The sequence below is a fragment of the Ochotona curzoniae genome, unplaced genomic scaffold (assembly GCF_017591425.1).
Source record: "Ochotona curzoniae isolate NIBS_2020 unplaced genomic scaffold, NIBS_Ocur_1.0 contig_2699, whole genome shotgun sequence".
Classification (NCBI taxonomy): domain Eukaryota; kingdom Metazoa; phylum Chordata; class Mammalia; order Lagomorpha; family Ochotonidae; genus Ochotona; species Ochotona curzoniae.
This window is the reverse complement of record NW_024465561.1, coordinates 99,873-119,722: the sequence shown is the minus strand read 5'-3', so window position 1 is coordinate 119,722 and position 19,850 is coordinate 99,873. Positions and strand designations below refer to the sequence as shown.

The 19,850-nt window shown below is 62.6% G+C and overlaps 2 protein-coding genes across 3 annotated transcripts; both read right to left on the bottom strand.

Moving 5' to 3' along the window:
* Positions 1-4,944: 4,944 nt before the first annotated feature.
* Positions 4,945-7,436, bottom strand: LOC121153822 (interferon regulatory factor 2-binding protein 1). Of its 2 annotated transcripts, none has more exons than XM_040976564.1 (2): positions 7,037-7,436; positions 4,945-6,940 (listed from the first exon to the last, which is right to left on the bottom strand). In XM_040976564.1, the coding sequence occupies exons 1-2, from the start codon at positions 7,394-7,396 to the stop codon at positions 5,498-5,500; spliced, it is 1,803 nt and encodes a 600-aa protein (XP_040832498.1). In that variant the 5' UTR covers positions 7,397-7,436; the 3' UTR covers positions 4,945-5,497. The 2 variants fall into 2 exon arrangements, with proteins under 2 accessions (XP_040832498.1, XP_040832497.1); XM_040976563.1 differs by having other exon boundaries at positions 4,945-6,978; positions 7,057-7,436.
* A 2,508-nt stretch (positions 7,437-9,944) lies between these two features.
* LOC121153820 (myb-related transcription factor, partner of profilin-like) lies at positions 9,945-13,931 on the bottom strand. The gene is made up of 2 exons (XM_040976562.1): positions 13,394-13,931; positions 9,945-10,724 (listed from the first exon to the last, which is right to left on the bottom strand). The coding sequence occupies exons 1-2, from the start codon at positions 13,929-13,931 to the stop codon at positions 10,021-10,023; spliced, it is 1,242 nt and encodes a 413-aa protein (XP_040832496.1). The 3' UTR covers positions 9,945-10,020.
* Between the last annotated feature and the right edge of the window lie 5,919 nt (positions 13,932-19,850).

Here is a 19,850-nt window from a genome sequence, read left to right as displayed (position 1 = left end):
TGTGCACCCCAGGAGTCAGCAGGTGATGGGGCTCCCGCCAGCCACGTGCAAGACCCAGATGGAGCTCCTGGCTTCTGGTTCCCAGCTGGCCCAGCTCCAGTTGTGGCGGGAGTGGACTGGTGGAAAGCTCTGCCTTTCATGTGAAACCATTCTTTACGTCTCTGCCTGTGCTTTGGGCGTGAGCCCCGGCATGTGAGGAAGGGTGGCCAGGGGATGGCGGGAGGGTGGACTGGGTCTCCCAGCACTCCAAGGGTGTGGCTGGGCACCTCCTCGGCCTGGCTTCCCTTCACACCCAGCATGGGGAAGGAGTGGGCCAGGGCTGGTGGCCAGGGCTGGCCTGAGAGTATGTCTTCCTCGCTGTGTATTTGCCTTAGCGCCTCTGCTCTCATTCATTCAGTGAGCCATTCAATCCTTGCAGGGTATCCAGCTGTGTGTGCCTGGGTCCCTGGGTCTCTGCTGCTGGCTGCTGGCTCCTGGGCCATGTGTCTCTTTCCCAATGGCCCCAGTGGCATCCGTCCCTCTGTCCTTCCCGCCCCCTCCACGGATCCCCGAGCTCCCGCCACCCCCAGTACCTGCCGCCTCAAACCCTCTAATTTCTGTCTGTCCCTGTACCCGCCCCGCCCCCTGTGGCGCTGGCTTTCGGTCCCCCCCCACCTCACCCCAGCCTGTGTCCCCGGCAGGCTGGGGGAATTCCTCCTAGATTCTGGAAAAAACAACTGGAGCGAGAGAAAGGCCTTCAGTCTCCCGGGCCCCCGCCCCCCTCCCTCGGCCTGGGGGTCTCTCCCGGAGTCGGCCCCGGGCCCGAAGCAGGAAACCCTGCGGTTTCTGGCTTCTCCCCGGCGGCCTCCGGATCTGGCCCCCGCCCCCCAGGCCAACAGCCCAAATATTATTCCGCGGGAGGAGCCGGCGGGCGGCGGGGCGGGCGGAGGCCGGCTCAAAGAGGCTTTCAGGGCGCTGTGCGGCCAAGCCCGGGGCTTCCTGTCCCCAGGCGCAGGCCCCAGGCCGCCCCTGGAGGGACCTCAGGTGGCCGGAGGAGGAGGGGCGGGGTGTTGTCCTAGGGTCCCTCGCGAGGGTGGAGCCCCACCGTCTGGCTCTCCGTGGTAGGGTGTCTGGTGGCTAGCTGGCGTGGGCAGGTGTGACCCCCCTACACACACACACTCCAGGGACAGCTGCTAACATCCAGCGTGGAAAAGTACCACAGGAGATGCACAGACAGACTGGAGCATGGCAGCCGTCGGGGCTGGAGGGATGGAGAGAAGGGGGCATCCGGGAGACGGATCTGTGTGTGGGTGGCAGGCGTCCAGCAGTGGGCAGGGGACTGTAAGCTGCTGCTGCTGATGGTGGTGGCCAATGGAAGCTACCAGGCCCTACCACCGACCTGCCTCAGGTGAGCTGCTGACCTAACTGGCTCCATCCATGCCTCTGTGGTTGGTAGACTGAGGCAGAGAGCGGATGTGAAGGATTGACAGTCCCACAGACTTGGCCCAGACTGGCCCAGACTGGCCCTCACCAACTGTGGGTGTCTGTAGGTGTGTGTCTATTTTTTTTTTTCTTTTTATTGGAAAGTCAGATTTACAGAGGAAAGACAGATCTTCCATCCACTTGTTCATTCCCGGAAGCAGGGAGCTGGAAGGGAAGTGGAGCAGCCGGGATACAAACCGATGCCCCTATGGGGATCCTGACGCACACAAGGCAAGAAGTTTAGCCATTTGGCTACCATGCCAGGCCCCCTTTGTGTGTATCTGTGCGTGTATCTGCCTGTGTGTCCCTGGCTTTCAGGGGTCTGTGGCCAGGTTCTCAGTCCGTCACCACCTGCTGTGTGCCACATGGAACAACAGGTCGGCCTGTCCCTGCGTGTGCCGCCATTGCTGTTTATGTCTCCGTCCCTCTAGGCTTGCCTATATCTGTCACTGTGTGTCACCGTGTCTGCCTCCTCACACCGTGTGTCACATCCCCCAGGTGTCAGCCCGCGTGTGTTACTCACCTCCCAGGCCACAGGTGGGCGTGGTGGGGCCCACTGGTGCCAAGGGCTGGGACCCAGCCGATCGTCGCCACCCTCGCCTACCCGGCCACCCGCCCACCGTGGCCCAGGCTGGGCGGCTGTTTGCAATGCCTTGCCCCAGGTAAACACTGAGCCGGAACCCGGGGCCACCTCCCTCACCTCTGCTCCCTGACCTGCCCCCACCCTCAGTCCCCAGCTCTGATGGTCTGGGATCTGTGGTCAGTCAGCTTCCCCCCGCCCGTCCGTGGTCTTCCCTGATGTCTCCTGCTAGACTGCTATTCTATGGTTCCTCTCTGTGTGGACAGGTCCTTGTCCCTGTCCCTGGCTGGGTGACTCAGCCCCCAGCCCCACACCCCTAGGGGCTGACTGCACGCACTTGTTCAGACGCCAGCAGACTCCTGTGACCCCCCCGACCCTGAGCCCGCTGCTGGATATATAAAGGGGACACGCACATATTATTTATATCTGTGCCCAGGGCCCAGGTCAGACACTAGGACCATTGTACAGCGGCTGCCCGCTGCCCGCCTGCTCGCCACTCCTCTCCCTCCGTCCCTGCTGCCTGCCTGCCCCCACCCCGCTCCAAAAGTTCCTGTGGGGCCTGCCAGCTTCCTCTGCCTGAGGTGTGAGTGGGCACCCGCCACGGGCGAGGCCGCCCAGGGGTAGGGGGGCGGGCAGATCTTTTTTTTCCGGCTCCTGGGAAGCTTTCTGGGTGGGGAAGGTTCTGGAAGGAACGAGACAGTTTGGCTGGCCGGCTGTCTGTCTGTTTGCCTGAGCTGTCTCGGAGTGTCCCATGGGCTGGGTGGAGGGAGTGTGTGGGGAAGGGGGTGCTCAGCCAGCCTGCACCAGGCCCCAGGCCATCCCCAGGGGCGCCTCATATCCCTGACATCTGTCCTGGGTGGGTTCTCTTGCCATGCCTGCTTCGCCCAGCCCTTGACAAGTTCCCACCTGCTCCTATTCTTTCTCAGAACCTGGCACCCATCCTGTACTCCCGTCTCCCTAGGATGGCATATCTTGCTAGTGGCCCCACTCACACCCCACGGCCTTCGCGCATACAGTTTGCACAGAGGTGCTGTCTAGCTCCCCATCTGCTCTCCGTCTCTGGGATGGTCAGCCTCCTTCTCCCACCCAGTGGCTGTCAGGTGTTGGGGTCTGTGTGTGGCCCCCCCCACCCGGGACAGCAGGTGTCACCTCCTGCTGTGCACTGAGCCCATCCCCCTGCGGACACCGAAGCAGAGGGCCAGGAGCCCGCGGGCGGTCTCGTCCTGCGCTGGCTGATGCTGGGGAGACACACACACAGGTGACCAGGCTGCCTCAGGCCTGTCCTCCTGGGGCTCACAGTCCAACCAGCTGCCAGGCAGCGATGGTGCGGGGGGTGGGTGGGGTGGAGGGGGAGTGCAGATCCTGAAGGGCACTTAATGCAGCCTGAGTCAGGGAGGGCTTCACGGAGGAGGTGGGGGACCAGCAGGCGTGCGCCATGCCCTGTGCCGACCCAGCTGTCTGCTTCCGGCCTTCTGTCGGAGAACACTGGCACCTCTCACTCAGCCTTGTTTTTGGAACTGCCCCCCCTCCACTCCTCATCTCCCAGGTTCTCCCCCTTTGGCCTGTGCCTCCTTCCCCGTGGGCTCAGCCCACTACATCTCTGTGCGAGGAGATTCCCAGATGAATGTGGGACGCCCTCCTCGGCCCCGGCCCCACCTGGCACTGGGGGAAGGGGCACCAGTCCAGCCCCCCACACCCACAGCGCTCAGGCCTTCTGCTGTGTTAATGGTTAACCCAACCTCTATCTAAAACACACACCAGCCAGGCTGGGGTTGACTCTCCTGCCCCCCACCCACCTACCAGCTGTTCTTAAAGGACCAGATGTTCTCCACGGCTGGAGCCCCCACTGGGGTGGAGGGAGCAGGTGTCCAGAGGACTGGGGCCCTGAGGTTTTGCAGGGGGTGGGGGGAGACCTGGCGTTTCTGCCTGCAGAGCCGAGACTGGGGCAGGCTTGGCGGAGAAGGGACACCCAGGCCCAGAGCGCTACCCTGCATCACCCTTGGGCTAGGTTTATCGCCTGCTGTATTTAATCAGGGGTGATTTTCCCAGCCCTGCCTAGAGCCCAGGCTGGCAGTGCCAGGGGGTAGCAGCACACCTGGGAGCCGATGGGACCTTCCCTGCCAGTGTGAGAACCGAACCCCCCCAAACACGGAGAAGCCCCAGGGGCCCTAACATGAGGGGTGAGGACGCATGGGCTGCAGGTGCGTGGGACAAACCCCTTCCCTGAACTGAGGACAAGGGCTGGTACCCAGGTTTCAGTCATCAGACACCTGGACTCTGGGGGCCCCTGGGCTATCGCTTTCCATCTGTCTGTCCACGCGCTGCCCTTGGCCGCTGGCATCTTGCCCTTCCCGGAACTCCACCTAGAGGGATCTGATGGTGGTAGAGGGAAGGTGGGAAGTGGGGGTGCTGGGCTCCTGGGTCTGCCCCCTCCCCTTAACCCTTGCGTTGCTGCATCACCCAAGTCCCGCCCCGTGACGCCCGCAAGCAGGAAGTCCTGGTTAATGATCAATCATGGGGACAGGTGCGGGACAAGGCCGAGCACATCAAGGCGGCCGCGGGGGGCGGGGTGGCTGTGCAGAGCCTTCTACCTGGTGTCAGGGCAGCTGCCGAGGGGGATGGGGGGGAGGCTTGTCCTTCGACATTAAAGCCAGGAGCCCAGCCAGCTCGCTTCTAGGTACCCTGCCGCGTTACCGCGTTAGAGGCAAATGTCCCCTTTCCCAGGACAGCCCTTCTCCGCCAGCGAGCACCGACCACCCGTCCCTTCTAGGGAGCCTCTCACGACCTAACTCCCCGACCCCATGGGGCGCAGAGTCCCCTCTCCCGAATGCAGGTGGACACAGTGACCTGCTCGCGAAGGGCAGCCTGCCGCTGAGCGTGGCTGTGGCTCCTACGCCAACGCCGGCCCTCGGTTCTGCCATCTGCACGACGGGCTGGTGGCGGGACCGGGCGACCCGTCCAGCCAGGGCCACGAGCGCCACCTGGAGGCCGCGCTCCGCACAGCCACCGCCCCGCGCCTGCAGGACCGCCCCGGTCCCACAGGGGGCGCAGCGCTCACACGACCAAGGGACCAAGAAGGAGGAAAAAAAAAAAAAAACAAAACCATCTTTCGTTTTATTGAATGAGGAAAAAAAGGTAAGGGGAGGGAGGGAGGGGAGAAAATGCCTTTTGCTTCGTTTATAAAGAGCAGAGTTCTCGGGACGTCTCTTTCCCAACTACAAGCCAAGCCAAGCCAAGGAGGGGCGGGGATGGGGAGGGGGCCGGGGACCCTCCCAGCGCCCCTCGGACAGGAGCCACAAGCCTTCTACCCCCACCCACAATGCATCTACCCCGGGGGACCCGCGTGGACCAGGGGAGGGGTATGTACAACACGTGGGGTGGCACCGGGCTGGGTGGGGGAGGGAATAATTTATCCGCAGCGGGCGGCGGGGCGGGGGGCGCAGGGACGGCAGCGGCCTAGGGGTCCCGTTCCTTCTTCACCTTGATGTCTCCGGCGAGGATGGTGGCGATCTCGCCCTGCATGAAGGCCCAGGGCACGGACGAGCCCACCAGCGGGCACTTGTCCCCGCTCGGGCAGTACACCTCGCCCGCCGGGCCCTGGGCCTTGATGAACTCCCGCGAGCAGGGGAAGCAGAACTTGTGTCCGGGCACCGAGGGGCACTGGACGAAGTGGGTGTCTTCGAGGCGCTCCCGGCACAGGGTGCAGCACAGCGGGGCGCCGGGGGTCGCCCCCGGGGTGGTGCCGCCGCCCCCGCCGCCGCCCGTGCCCACCGCCTCGGCCCCGGCCGTCGGGCTGACCTCGGCCTCCCCGTTGCGGGCCACCAGGCGGTGCTGGCCGGGGGGCTGCGCGGTGGAGGAGGCTGCGGGGCTGGCCCCTCCGGCCCGCACGGGGCCCCCGCTGGGGTCCTTGGGCGAGTGACCCAGGGCTTCGGCCACATTCTTGAGGGCGGCGATGGGAGACGGCACGCCGGGGGTCTCGGCCGAGTAGGGACCCCCGGGGGCCACCCAGTGCCGCTGCTGCTGCTCCTCCGTGGTCAGCTTGCCGGCCGCCTCGCCGCCTTCGGGCTCGGGGGACGCCTTGCGCCGGCGCGGCGTGGGCGCCAGGTTGCGGGATGGCGCTCGCGGGGGTGGCCCGCACAGGGCGGCGGGCGTGCTGGGCTCCGGGTACTGCTGGGGCAAGGCCTCGGCCGGGGCCGGCTCGCGGAAACTGCGCACGCCGTCGGTGAGCAGCTCGCCCAGCTGGCGCCACTCGCCCGAGCCGTGCCGTCGCTCGTATTCCAGGTACTTGAAGCCGGAGGAGGCGAGCGCCTTGCCCGGTTCCCGCAGGGCGTCGTGGAACATCTGGCGCGCCACGGCCAGGACCCCCGCGTACACGTTGCCGGAACCGCACGGGTACTCGGTGAACAGCTTGAGCTCGAACTCGTAGCCCGGGGGGCGGGCCGTGGCGTCGAAGGCGAAGACGCGCCCCACCAGGCCGTGATCCTTCTTGAAGCGCACGTTGAACGGGGCGCAGGCGGACAGCGCCAGCAGCTGCTCGCGCACGGCTTTGGGGCGCCCGTGCCACTCCTCCGCTCGGCCCCGCATGGCCTCGTTCAGTTCGGCCAGACAGTCCGCGTTCCTCTGTTGTTTCTCTTTCTCAAAATCGGAACCGAAGAGTGGACGGGCAGGGCTCAAACCCGGGGCCAGCGTCAGGCCTCGACCTCCTAAGCCGGACACGGCGGCGGCCAGCAGCCCGGGGGGCATCAAGCCGGGCATGGAGCTCAGCAGCGCCCTGCGCGCCCCTTCCACCACCGCCTCTTCGCGGCCCAGCCCGTTGGCCAGGCGGGACCCCAGGGTGTACTCCAGGGCCGGCGAGGGCAGCGGGAGGCGGCCCGAGGAAGTGGCCCTGTCATAGCGGTCCTGGCCGGAGGAGACGCCGCCGCCGCCGCCGCCGCCACCTCCGCCTGCCGCGCCTCCCGCGCCTCCTGCACCTCCAGCTCCGCCAGCGCCGCCGGCACCGCCCCCCGTGCCCGCACCGGCCCCCGACGGCTGCGGCTGAGCCTGCGGGGGAGGTGGCAGCTGGGGTCCCTGGGCGGCGGCGGCGGCTGCGGCGGCGGCGGCGGCTGCAGCGGCGGCCAAGTCCTTGGTGGTCGGGTGTTTGAGGGCCGGGGGTCCCGGCGAGCGGCCCTCGGGGAGCACGTGGCTGCGCTTGAGCTGGCGCGCGGCGTCAATGAGCAGCTCGATGCGGTCGGCGCCCTCGAAGTTGACGCAGCCGCGGCACACGGCCTCGCTGAAGTCCCACACCATGGCCCACGGCATCTTGGGCAGGTCGCACAGGTAGCACCATTGGCGGCGGGACGCCTGCACGGACGCCATGGCCCCCTCGCGCGCGCGCCGCCGCCGCCTGCTGCTCCGCGGGCTCCTCCGGCTCCTCCGGCTCCTCCTCCGCCGGACCCCGCGCTCCAGCCGCCGCCGCGATCGCCTCTTCCCGCCGCTCCACAGTCCCGGCCTCCCCGCCGGATCTCAGGCCCGGCCCCCCTTCCCCGCCCCCCTGGGCCTGCGCCTTTTTTTTTTTTTCCCCTCTCTCTCTCTCTCTTCTTTCCCCTTCCTTCCTCCTTCTCCTCACGCCCGTTTCCTTTGCAACAGGCAGGCAGACGCACGCCGGCGGCTCCGCCCGGTCCCGGAGCCCAGCCGAGGCGCCCCGCACGGGCCCCGCCGCCTCAGGCTCCCGCCGCCGCCGCCGCCGCCGCTGCAACGGCCGCCGCCACCGCCTCCTTCTGCCCCAGAGGCCGCTTCGCAGGGAAAGTTACATAACGCGCCGGCAAAGCCTTCTGGGAAATGTAGTCCCGCCGGGGCCGGCTCTTAAAGGGGCCGGCGGTGGTTGGTCGCCTACTCGGTGCGCGACGCTGCCCGCATCGTCCGGGCTGGACCGGGGTGCGTGTGCCGGGCTGGACCGCACGGGCTGTGTGCGCGCGCGCACGGGCAAGGTGACGGCCACCCCGAGGCGCTAGCCTTGTGCAGGACGTGCTGCCATCAGAGGAGCCTGCACACTCAGACCCCGAGCGCGGGCACTCGCCGCGCGCTCTGCTGGGGCAGCTTTTGCGCACCCGGACGGCGCTCCCTGGGCCTCAGTTTCCCCGCCCTTCCCCAAGCGGGCCAATGACGGGCTGCGCGACGGGGCGGCGGCGCGGCCAGGCCCTGATTGGACGGTCTCGAGCTGCAGGGATGGGGGAGCCGGACCTGGCTCGCCCCCCGCAGGCTGCCGCTGGGCCAGGCCGCTGCCGAAGCACGGGAAGGTCTGAGCGCGTCCGAACCGCCGCTGCCCGAGTTTCAGACCAAGGAGGGAAGCGTGGCTCCACGGACGCTCTGGCTTCCAAGGGGTTAACACCGCGGGCCACTCGCCGCCTCCTCCTCCCAGCGCACTACAACTCCCAAAATGCCCCGCGGGTCGGGCGGTGACGCACTTCCGTCGCCCGGGAGGCTGGGGGCGGCCTTCCTGAATCTCGCCGTCTTCCGCCCCCCCATCACCTCTCAGTCACTTAATGGGGGGCCCTTAAGGGACGGTCAGAAGCACGGGCGCCCCGATTTGAGGGACGGGGATTTAGAGGAGGGGGCTGCTGAGAAGGGCAAGCGCCACATCTCCCCCTTCCCTTCAGCTTGCGGGCTTACTTCCTGGTAGGCCCAGCCAGCTTGAGGGAAGCCCCCCCAAGCCCGGGTCCCTGTTTTCTCTCTCGGGGTGTAGGCAGTGATGGCTAGTCGGCTTCGAGGGAGGGAAAAGCCCCATTTAAATGTCGCCTGTGATGGGGGGGGGGATGCCCTGTGCCATTCTTTGGCAGATGTTATGGGTGTCCGGCAGGATTAAGACGGCAGGTGAGCTGGATGGATATAAGGTCTCCGCTTTGGGGGCAAAAATTTGGGGCGACTGAGGCCCAATCTGGAAATGGGAGCGGAAGTTGCATTTACATTTTTTTTGTATTTTTAAATCACTGCCATGGCGGGTGTGTCAAGAAATGCTTTCCATGGAACTATACTCCTTGGGAGCTGGGGACGGCCGCCCCAATTGCTGTCTCCATAGGGCCATGCTAAGAATGAGCAACCTGGGGCCCAGAGAGACGAGGCTGCAGCAGGATCTGTGCTGAGTCCGAATCGGTGGCCATCTACTTTGTTAGCAGCCCCTCTCGCCTTTAGTGTCCCAACACTCACATGAGGCTCAGAGTCCTGCCTTCCACGGAGACAGGCTCATTTCCAGACATTATTATAACCAAGAGCCAAGGAATATTCAGGGAGGTTGGAAGAGGCCTTCCCCATGGTAGTTGGAGGGCAGGATCCCAGGACTTGCTGCCAAGGTGAGGTTTGCAGCTAAAGGATGGGTAATGCTTAAAATTCCGTGTGAACACAGGACTTAAGCAGGAAAACTACCTCCTCCCGCCTCCCGCTTCCAGGGGCTGCGGCTTGGCCCCGAACCTTGACCGAATGTACAAAAAAATAGGTTTATTGATATCTCGTCATTACTGAGAGAGGGATGAGGGGTGCAGCTCTGCAGGTGAGGGCAGCGAGTCCACCTCCTCCCCACCTCTCGCTGTCGCCACCCACATTTAGGTTTGTCTAGCAAGGTCCACCCTTTCCAAAGGCTGGGATGGATGGGGGGCGAGCTCCTCACGGGTCAGGTCTCTTCAAGTCACGAACAGGACATGTTGGGGAAGGGGCTGTGTGCAGACCCGCAGGAGTCCTCGCCCACCCCCCATGCGCAGGGCAGCGCGGGGTGGGTGTGGGGGGAATAAATGAACAGAAAATTGTTGATGGCTTTTTCAGGGTTGCGGGGAGGCAGCCAGGCAGACAGCAGTATAAAGGGGGGGCTAGAGGACAGCCTGGCGGCGAACCCCACGCCCCACCTCCAGGAGAATCAGGCACTAACTAGCACAAGGGCTGGGGGCGCTCGGCCCCGCGCCCGCGCCAAGCTGGGGACCAAGGGGGATGCAGGCAGAGCAGCAAAATGAACCTTAAGGCGATTTCCATCGGCCCCGCCTCTTCCGCGTGGGGAAACCTTTTCGCCTCTTGTGTGGGGGCGAGTCGTGGGGAGGCAGGGTTGCTTGGGGCGGCCGGGGTGCCCCTTCCTCGCTCCTGGGGGCGATGATCACCCCCCGGTTCGCCACGACGGCTCCGTCCACTACAGCAGCTACCACGGACACGGGCTCCGGGCTGAGCTCCACCTTGGGGGCAGGCGGGGGCAGGACAGGCCCAGGAGGGGGTGGGGGCGGCGGGGACGGCAGCGGAGGCGGTGGCAGTGGAGGTGAGGCCCGTGGCTCCCCTGGGGTTCCCGGCAGGAGGGGCAGCAGGGCACTGAGAGCCTCGCTCAGTTTGGCCAGTCCCTGCCGCAGGGTGTCCGCCAGCTCCCGGATGGCACTGGCGGTTTCCTGCTGAGCTCGCAGGAAGTCCAGTGAGGGTTCTGGGTTGGAGGACATGGATGGAGGCCTCGGAGGTGGCGAGAGTGCCACTTGTGCAGGTGCTGCGGGTGGCAGTGGAGGAGGGGCCGAGGGGGGTGGAGACAAGGCCAGCCGGGGCAGCTGGACGGGCTGGGGGGCTGCAGAGGGTGGGCACTCACGCTCCTTGGGCCGTGGGCAGCCCCCTTCCTGGGCATGGCTGGATGGAGGCCGGGCCCAGGGCTGCGGACTGCTGGAGCCACCCTTGCCGTGGGCTGGAGCTTCTGAAGAGACACAAGGGGGGGGGGGGAGTGAGGTGTGCAATGCACAGAATGCTGTCTGTCTTAGCTAGTAGCTGCAACCAGGCAGAGCTCCAAGGCATGGAGCCCTCAGCCCCTGCTGCTGCCCAGGATGTACTAGCTGGGACTGGAGCTCCCAGCTCCCCAGGATGGGATGTGGCCATCCCCTTTTCCATCTGAGCCACCCCAACTCCTGCAGCATCCCTTTCAAACCCAAGTGCCATCACACCTGGGGTCAGAAGTCCCACAGCACACCTGGCTTTCTACCCAGGGGCCAGCATAAGCCTGGGGGTCTAGGTCAGCTATAGGGAGACACGGCCTGGGAGGTCCTGTGCTGGGCCAGGCAGGGACCCCAGCTCACTCAGGACATTGTGGAAGCACCTGCCCCCACACCTCTGGGGTCTCATCCCTGGCTCCTGGGCGGGGGCGGTGGGCTGGCTACAAGTGCTGGGGGATCTTCTTAGAAGCCCTCTGCACCTGGCACAGCAAGATCTGGAGACACCTGTATTCCCGGGCCACAGAGAGATTAGGGACCTCCCTTCTGCCCCTCTGTGCCATGCACCTGTTGTTTCACACGCTGGGATTCTTCTCACTCCTCACCCCCCACCCCAGTGCCCACTGGCCTGGGTGAGCTCATATTTCGCTTGGGCCACATTAGAGCACCCCGTCTTTTCTCAAAGCCTGCAGCCTGGGAGGTGGCCGGAATGGCCCAAGGGGCTGGGTTTCCTTGCTCATCCACATGGGAAACCTAGATGGAATTCCTAGTTTCCGGCCTCCCTCCCTACCTTCCTGCTACTGTGGATATTTGGAGAGTGAACCAGTGGGTGGAAATGTTTTTTTTTCCATGTAAAAGCATCCACCCAGGTCCTGTCTACCAGCATCCAGCTGGTAGGGTGGGAGGTGGTGGACCTGAGAGTAACTAGAATAAACAGGTCCTGGATACTTGGCCCAGTCAGGCCTTAAACTCAGCTGGTGTCAACACCCTGAGGCCTTGCAACCATCTCCTGGGGTGGGCACTGTCCTCACCAGCCCATTCCACAGATGAGGTGACTTGAGGCCCAAAGAGAACATCACAGACCCGAAACACAGAGGATGCACTGGAACCCAGGCTGGCTCCACAACCCAGGCTGTGTGACCACCACCTTGCGGGGGTGCCAGGCCAGGAGAGGGCACGGAGGTGGTGGTGTCTTCCTTATAAGGGGCATGGGCATTGCAGCCACTAGACAGTTTTGTTTTTGTTTCTTTTTTCTAGCCGACTGGATTAAAAAGGAACAGAAATAGGCCCAGTTGTCACATCCACGGGCCTTCTGGCAGTCGCAGGTTGAGCTGGGGCCTCCAGTTTCCACATCTGTAAACGGTGCCTGTGAGCATGGGATTGAATGGAAGCCAAAACAGCTTCTCTCCCTGCCCTGGAGAGGCACCCCAGGTTCTGGGGCTCAGGGCAGCATGCGGCAAGTTCTCCATGTCCTTTCTGACTTTATACTAGTATCACCAGAAACGTCCAGTCCTTGGCTGTGGCCCCAGTATGTGTCCTGATAGCTCAGGCCACTCCAGGACCCATGCTTTAACCTCCCGCTGGAGCAGGGGCCCTCTGAACCTCTGGCATCCTGGGTCAGTTGCAGAGGGCTCTATCTGAGGATGCCCCCAGGGCCTTTGCACCTGCCGGTTCAGACAGCAAAGGCCCACCTTGATGGTTTCATATGCCCCTCAGTGCCTCTCCAGTGCCCCAAGTCCTGACCTTGACTCAATCCTCCATGACTGACCGCTCTCTGGCATCCCTCCTGTAACGTCCAGCCCAGTGGCTAAGCGGCCTGGCCCGGGAGCCAGACACACACCTGCGTTCTGGTCCTCACCTTGTTACTGGCTGTGTGACCTTGAGTGATCTGTGTGCTTTCACTGTCTCCCTTCCTCCTCAGCACCTCGCCATAACACTTAGATAAAACTCAGACCCCATCTCTAGGCCTCAAAGACAGTTCAGTAGGGTCTGGCTTTAGCCCACCCACCACCCTTGCTGCTGCACTCCCCACCCCCACCTGCCCTAGGGCTTCCTCTCCTGTGTTTCACAGGCTCCCCCTCCAGGAAGCCCTCAGGGACCTCCCTGGGCTGTATCAGACAGCCAAGCCCGGACCTGTCCACTCCAGTTATACCAGTCTTCCTACCAGACTTGACCCCAGGACCACCTAACATGCTGCCCTACTGGAATACCCCCACCCCACTCAAGGCTGAGTAGCTGTGACCTTGACAAAGTTACCAAACCTCCAGAAGTCTGATTTACAAAATGGTGAACCTGGCAGGTGCCACCAGCACCAGTAATTCTATCAAGCCCTGGAAACTGAATACTCAGGGAGCACCCACCATTCGCCCCTGTGAACTCAGGGCATCTCCACTGCCACCCCGGGGAATGTAGGGGCTGTTCTTGTGGTCATCTGACCGATCCGGAAACAGATTGTGCGGACCATACCCGGGTAGCAAAGTTGCGGGCTCAGGCTGCCTTCCTCCAGAACCACGCACGACCCCCCCCGCCCCCCGCGCAGAGTTCCACGCCCCTGAAGGAGGTGGGGGCTACTTCGCAGATGCAAAATGGGAACCCAACCCGCAGGGCTTTGGACCCCGCGAGCCCGCAAATTCCGGGGTCCAAAGGCGCAGCGACTCACCTGCTCGCCGCTCCTCCCTGCGGCTGTCCGACAGCGCATAGCGAGAAGCGACGGCGCCGGCGCCGGGTGCGGTCGGCTGCGGGGACGCAGTCGCCGCCGCCGCCGCCAACGCTGACGCCGCCGCGGGCTCCTCCTCAATTCCTGGCCCCGTGACGCCGGGTCCCAGAATGGCAAAAATGGTCTCTTCCTCCGCGGAGAAGGCGTCCTCGGCGGCGGGCCCGGTGCCTTGCGTGGAGTGCGGCACGCGGGCCAGCTTCTCCTTGGTGCGCCGCTTGAAGTCGTTCCAGCGCTTTTGCACCTCCTGGCCGGTGCGCTTCCAGCTGCTGATGCCGTTGATCTTGGCGGCGATGCCGTCCCACACGCGACGCCGCTCGGCCACACTCACCCGACGGCTCTGCGCGCCGTACAGCTGCGGGTAGTGAGCGCGCACCTCCCGGATCAGGATCTGGTTCTCCTCGAAGGAGAAGCGCGGCTTGCGCAGCCGGGTGGTCTCTTCCGCTTCGCCGGTCGTTGCCGCCACCGCCGCCGCCGAGGCCATGACGCCCCCCGACGCGACCGACCGGCCGCCTGGCGCATGGGACGAAGGGGGGGCGCCGGCGCTGCGGGCAAAGGGGCGCACGGTGCTGGCCTGGGGTGGGGGCGCTCGGTGTCCCCCGCCTAGGCCGCCCCGCGTGGACGTGGGCTCCCACTAGGGTACCGCGGCAGGGGTGAAGGTTGGGGGCTGCCAAAGGCACCTAGATATCAGCTGGCCCGGGCTGAGCGCTCACTTCGCGCTTGGCGCGCTGCGGTGCCCCACCGAGGAGTTGATGGAAATTGGGGGGGAGGGTCTGGAGGGATGGAGGGAAAGTGGAAGGAGACGCGGCGGCTCCAGGAGTTAGAGGAGAACGGGGGACACTGGGGAACGGGGGGTGGGGGTGGAGGAAGTCTCGGGGTTAAGGGGGCGCCCAAGGGGCGATGCAGCAAAGCGAGGATCTGGAGCAGCCGGGCGCTCTGGGGGCGCCGCTAGCACCTGGGCACGGCCCCGCGAGGGCATGACCACGAGTCGTGCAGAGTGCCATGGGGGTCCGCAGCGGGCCCGGCCCGGTCCAACCCCAAGGGCTTGGGGAGTGTGGGGGGCTCTAGGAGAGGGTGCGGAGATTTTGAGGGGAGCTCTGTGGGCATAACGGGTTTGGGGAGGTGGTCCAGGATCTGAAGGGGACGATGGAGGCGGTACGGGTGACTGCAGGAGGAGGAGGGATCGTGGAGGGTGGGGACCGAGTCGGGCCCGCGCGGGGTCACTCACCGGCGCCGCCGCAGCCCCCGCTAGCCCGTGGGTCGGGGCTCGCTTCTGCGGCCTCTTCCCCCCAGCCCCCCAGCCCCCGCCTCCCTCTCCCTCCCCTCTCGGGGCCCCGCCCCCGGCCGCCCCGAGAGCCAAGGCGCACGCGCGCCCGCAGCCTGTGGGCCCCGACGCCCTCCCTGCCCGGAGTTGCTTTCCCACCTTGCCCAACACGGCGCAAGCGCACAGGGGCCCTCCCGGGGCTCCCCCACCCCCAGCAGGCTATAACTGCGCAGCCGCAAGTTTAGCGCTGCCGCTGCCCGGCACCACCGTGCTCGGCCGTGCGCATGCGCTCGCCACCTGCTGTGGTACCCGAGAGTCGGGGTCTGCGCAGAGGAGGAAGGAGAGATGGATGCTGAAGGGGAACATTAGGGCGAAGCAAGCGGCATTCCTGCCTTTTGGACACTCTTCCAGTACTTTCAGATCTCCTTTTGGATAAAGGAGAAAAGGAGGCGCTTCGTCTCCATGACAACCGCGTGCGGGGGCGGGGGAGGAATTTGGGGAGACCTGAGGAAGCTGCCTGGGGCACCCTGGGGATATCCCACCCTGGGCGGATGCAGTAACTATAGCAACCTATCCACCTGCCAATCATGTCCGGGGACCCCCCTGTCCTCACCTTGACGTCATGGCTCAGGGAGGGGACGGAGATGGGAGTTTCTGGAGGGAGCAGGGGCTGTAGGGGGAGGTGGGGAGGGCGGACCTGGTGCAGGCAGGGCTTTCAGCGAATGCGTGGAGACGGAGACAGGAAGCTGGAACGCGGGTTGGATGGACCGAATGGCAGTTGGGTCCGGTTGGGCTATTTCCTGTTTAGCATCCTGCAGGAGTCCTCAAGGTTATTTCATGCGTGGTGCTCCATTCGTCAAAAAAAAAAAAAAAAAAAAGTGCCCACAAGGCACACACTTTTTAGGGGGCCAGACAGACTGCAAATAATGTCTAGGTGGGAGAGGTAGCTGTGATGATGGAAAATGAGATTAGGAAGATGGTGGTGCCCGCCAGTAATTTCACCGTTGAGTGGCTGGTGGGGAAGGGGACGGGAAGGAGGGAGGCGTTTGCCAGGGCCAAATGTATGGAGGCAGGAATGTGTGGGGGCTGCAGATGGAAACCTGGGGAGAGAGTAGGCTGGGGGTGGGGTCAGACGATACAGCGTCAATTGAGAAGGAGCGGTGCCTGTTGCTCAGTGGACCCCCCACCCCACCCCAGAAAACAAACTCTGAAGATTCAAGTCCCTCATCCAGCACACCTCCGTGGGACCCTGTTAGGAAATCCGGTCCATGGAGATGGGACTGGTGAAGATGGGGGTGCATAGTGTCCCTATACGTGGAGGAGTGACAGCCCCGTGAGATGGCAGCTGGGAGCCAACACCTCTGGGAAAGGCCAAGAGGGATCCAGCTTTGGCTGCTGAGGCAGCTGAGGCCCAGCCCAGACCTTCCAGCTCCGAGCTGTAGGACCGAGGGAGACCTGTTTTTCTTTCACAGGGAAGCACTCCACTTGTGGCCCTGTGTGGTGGGAGCTGGAGATCTGCAGGAGGCAGCCAGGGAGGGGTTGGCCCCAGGGGGCATGTGGGTTGAGGTCAGTGCCAGGACCCAATGTGCTCTGTGCCTGGGAGAAGGCTGGGGAGGCTCCCCAGCTGTGGGGAGCCAGGTGTGGGCCAAGGCAGGGGGTCAGAGGGCAGGGGCCCTGGGAGGGGAGCCTCGGAGGAAAGGTTCTCTATGCATCTTTTCCCAATGTAGGTCTTTTTGTTTTAAAGATTCTTTGTTGTTGCCGTTGTTGTTGTTGTTGTTGTTGTTGTTGTTGTTGTTGTTGGAAATGCAGGTTTATAGAGAAAAGCTACAAAGGCCTTTTGCCTGGTGATTCGCTCCCCAAGGTTCACAAACAGCCAGAACTGAGCTGATCTGAAGTCAGGAGCTTCTTTTGTTATCTCCCGTGTGGGTGCAGGGTCCCAAGGCTTTGGGCCATCTTCCACTGCTTTCCCAGGCTACTGGATGGGAAGTGGAGCAGCTCAGACATGAACCAGTGCCCACCTGGGATCCTGGTGCATGTAAGGCGAGGATTTAGCCCCTATGTTAGCACGCCAGCACCCTCTCCTTTAAATATTTTTTAATTTGTTTATTTTTATTGGAAAGGCAAATAAACAGAGAGGAAGATCTTTCATCCGATGGTTCACTCCCCAAGTGACCACAACGGCTGAAGTTGAGCCAGACCAAAGCCAGGAGCCTCTTCCGGGTCTCCCACATGGGTACAGGGTCGCAAGGCTTTGGGCCGTCCTTGACTTCATTCCCAGGCCACAGGCAGGGAGCTGGATGGGAAGTGGAGCTGCCAGGATACAAATTAGCACCCATATGGGATCTTAGCACCTTCAAAGTGAGGACTTTAACCACAAGGCTATTGTGTCAGGTCCAACCCCCTCCTTTTTTTTTTTTTAAAGGGCTATTGAAAAGCAGAGCGAGAAAAAATAAAGCTTCCCTCCACTTGCTCAGTCCCCAAGTGGCTTCAGCAGCTGTATTGGATTAGGCCAAAAACAGGTGCCAGGAGCTTTTTCTGGTCTCCCATGTGGGTGCAGGGGCCTGAGCACCTAAACTACCCTCTGCTTTCTCAGGCACGTTAGCAGGGAGCTGGATGGGGAAGTGGAGTAGCCAGGACTTGAATCAGCACCCGTATGGGATGCAGGCATTGCAGGTGGCAGCTTGACCGGTTCCTCTTGAAGCAACAGTGGGTGCAGGAAAATGCCCTGTGGCTTGCAGCCAGTGCCACGCCGATGAAACAGAACAGAACTGAAAAGTATCTGAATGGGTTTCTGTGGTCAGGTAAGGACACCCCAAGCACTGTGTGTTAGCTCCAAGTTTCCAGAGGTGACTAAGTCCCCTCATAGGACAGTGGCCATCGATCAGCTCAGGAGCCAGCCGGAGTGCAGACGCTTCCCCCTGGCTTATCGTGTGACTTCGGACAGACGACACAAAACAACCTCTTAATCTTCCTCTCTGTCAAACTGGGATGAACTCCCAGCGCCACCTCTTTGCTTCCTTACCTCACATAGGTCGCCTGTGTCAGGTGTTGGAGCGCGGTGTGTTGTCTTCACTCTTCTTGTGTGATCCCTTCTAGTTCCATGTGTGTGCCGGTGTGCACCTGTAAGTGTGCATGCCTTGTACATATGTGTGTGTATGTGTGTGCATGTATGTGTATCATCCACACACATACTCCTTGTGGACTGCAGTGAAAAAAATGCAAGGAAGTGAAATTTGGAGAGTTGGTTGTTAGCACAGTATGTTCTTAGCAGGAGGCGGGAATCCGGATCAGAAAAGACTCAAGAGGCTTGTTAAGTTACAAAAGCCGCCCTCAGCACCTGGATACAGAAGGAACAAAACATTGAACTCTTGGGCTTCGAGCCACGTAGACCATGTGCAGCTGGGATCCCACCTCCACAGAGAGGCGGCAGCAGGAGCAGGGGGTGTGGAGTTGTAGATGGGGCCCATGCCCTGCAGGACCTGGGGGGCAGCCGGCTCGTGGGCAGCTTTGTCCAGCTCAGCCTGGGGTGTTCACACAAGAGACTTCAGCTCCACTCCTTGAAGCCTGTCAGCGGCCTGAGCCCGGCCCACCCAGACGATCTCGGATAATCCTTCTTATGGCAGGAAACCAGTGACGGGCTCTGGGGAAACGCCGCTGAGGCAACACCTGGGCGCTGTAGCCTGGCCAGTGTGATGCCCAGCACATGGAGGCCTCTCAGAGAAGGGCACACTGGAGCAAGGCCTGCAGGAGGTTGCTGAGCAAAGGGAGCCAGCTGGCTACCCAGGACTAGTGCAGGCCGTGGAGGGGGACAGCAGGTGCAAGCGCTTAGGCTGGGAGTGTGGCAGGCTGTGGTGGCTGGAGTTGAGAGCTGAGTGGGGGCAGCAGGGGCAGCCCTGAGACTGGGTAGAGAGGCAGATCTAAGGCCTTTGGGACTGGACAGGTGTTAGGCTTTGAATGTAGGCAAGACAGCGACCCCTAGAGGACTCATAGCAGAAGTGCACATGTATGACTGTGTGTGTGTGTGTGTGTGTGTGTGTGTGTGTGTGTGTGTGTGTGTGTGTGTGTGTGTACACACGCGTGGGCACACGGGCCAGGATCCCATATGGTTGCCGGTTCTAATCCTGGCAACCTCGCTTCCCATCCAGCTCCCTGCTTATGAGCTGGGAAAGCAGTGGAGGACGGCCCAAAGCTTTGGGACCCTGCATTCAGTCTCTGCTCATCTCTCCATATATCCAACTTTGCAATGATGCAAAGTCAGATATACAGAGAGGAGGAAGATCTTCCATCCGCTGATTCACTCCCCAAGTGGCTGCAATAGCCAGAGCCGAGCTGATCTGAGTCAGGAGCTTCTTCCAAGTCTCCCCTGCAATTACAGAGTCCCAAGGCTTTGGGCCGTCCTTGACTGCATTCCCAGGCCACAAGCAGGGAGCTGGATGGGACATGAGGCTGCCAGGATACAAATTAGCACCCCTATGGGATTCTGGTGTGTGCAAAGTGAGGACTTCAGCTGCTAGGCTATCATGCCAGACCCCTTTGTATGTGCTTTAAACCTTTATTTGAAAGGCTGAGTTACAGAGAGGAAAGACAGAGAAGGCTTTCATCTGCTGGCTCACTCCCTCAACAGCTGCAGTAGCCTGAGTTGGATGAATTGGAAGCTGGGAGCCAGGGCTTCTTTTTTTGTCTCCCATGGATGTATGGGCCCAAATACTTTGAGCATCCTTCACTGCTTTACCAGTTGCACTGAAGGGAGCCGGATGCGAAGTGGAACAGCTGGGGACCCAGTGCAGTAGCCTAGGGGCTAAAGTCCTTGCTTTCCTTGTGCTGGGATCACATAGGGAGGGGCACCAGTTCCCCATCCCCCGACTGCTCCACTTCCCATCCAGCTCCCTGCTTGTGGCCTGGGAAAGCAGTCAAGGACTGCCCAGAGCCTTGGGACCCTGCACTTGTGAGGGAGACCTGGAGGAGGCTTCTGGCTCCTGGCTTCAGATCAGCTAGGCTCAACTCTGGCTGTTGCGGTTTTTTGGGGAGGGAACCAGCAGATGAAAGATCTGTCTCCTTCTCTCTGTAAATTTGACTTTCCAATAAAAACGAATACATTTTTTCTAAGAGGAGCAGTCGGGGCTTGAACTGGTGCTGATG

What these genes read in the sequence shown, in the direction of transcription:
- LOC121153822 (XM_040976563.1), bottom strand. Translation starts at nt 7,396, where the DNA reads ATGGCGTCCGTGCAGGCGTCCCGCCGCCAATGGTGCTACCTGTGCGAC. An exon ending in GCCGCAGCCGTCGGGGGCCG is followed by an intron (nt 6,979 to 7,056) that starts GTGCGGGCACGG and finishes CGGCAGGCGGAG; the next exon opens with GTGGCGGCGGCGGCGGCGGC.
- LOC121153820 (XM_040976562.1), bottom strand. Translation starts at nt 13,931, where the DNA reads ATGGCCTCGGCGGCGGCGGTGGCGGCAACGACCGGCGAAGCGGAAGAG. An exon ending in CAGGGAGGAGCGGCGAGCAG is followed by an intron (nt 10,725 to 13,393) that starts GTGAGTCGCTGC and finishes GTGTCTCTTCAG; the next exon opens with AAGCTCCAGCCCACGGCAAG.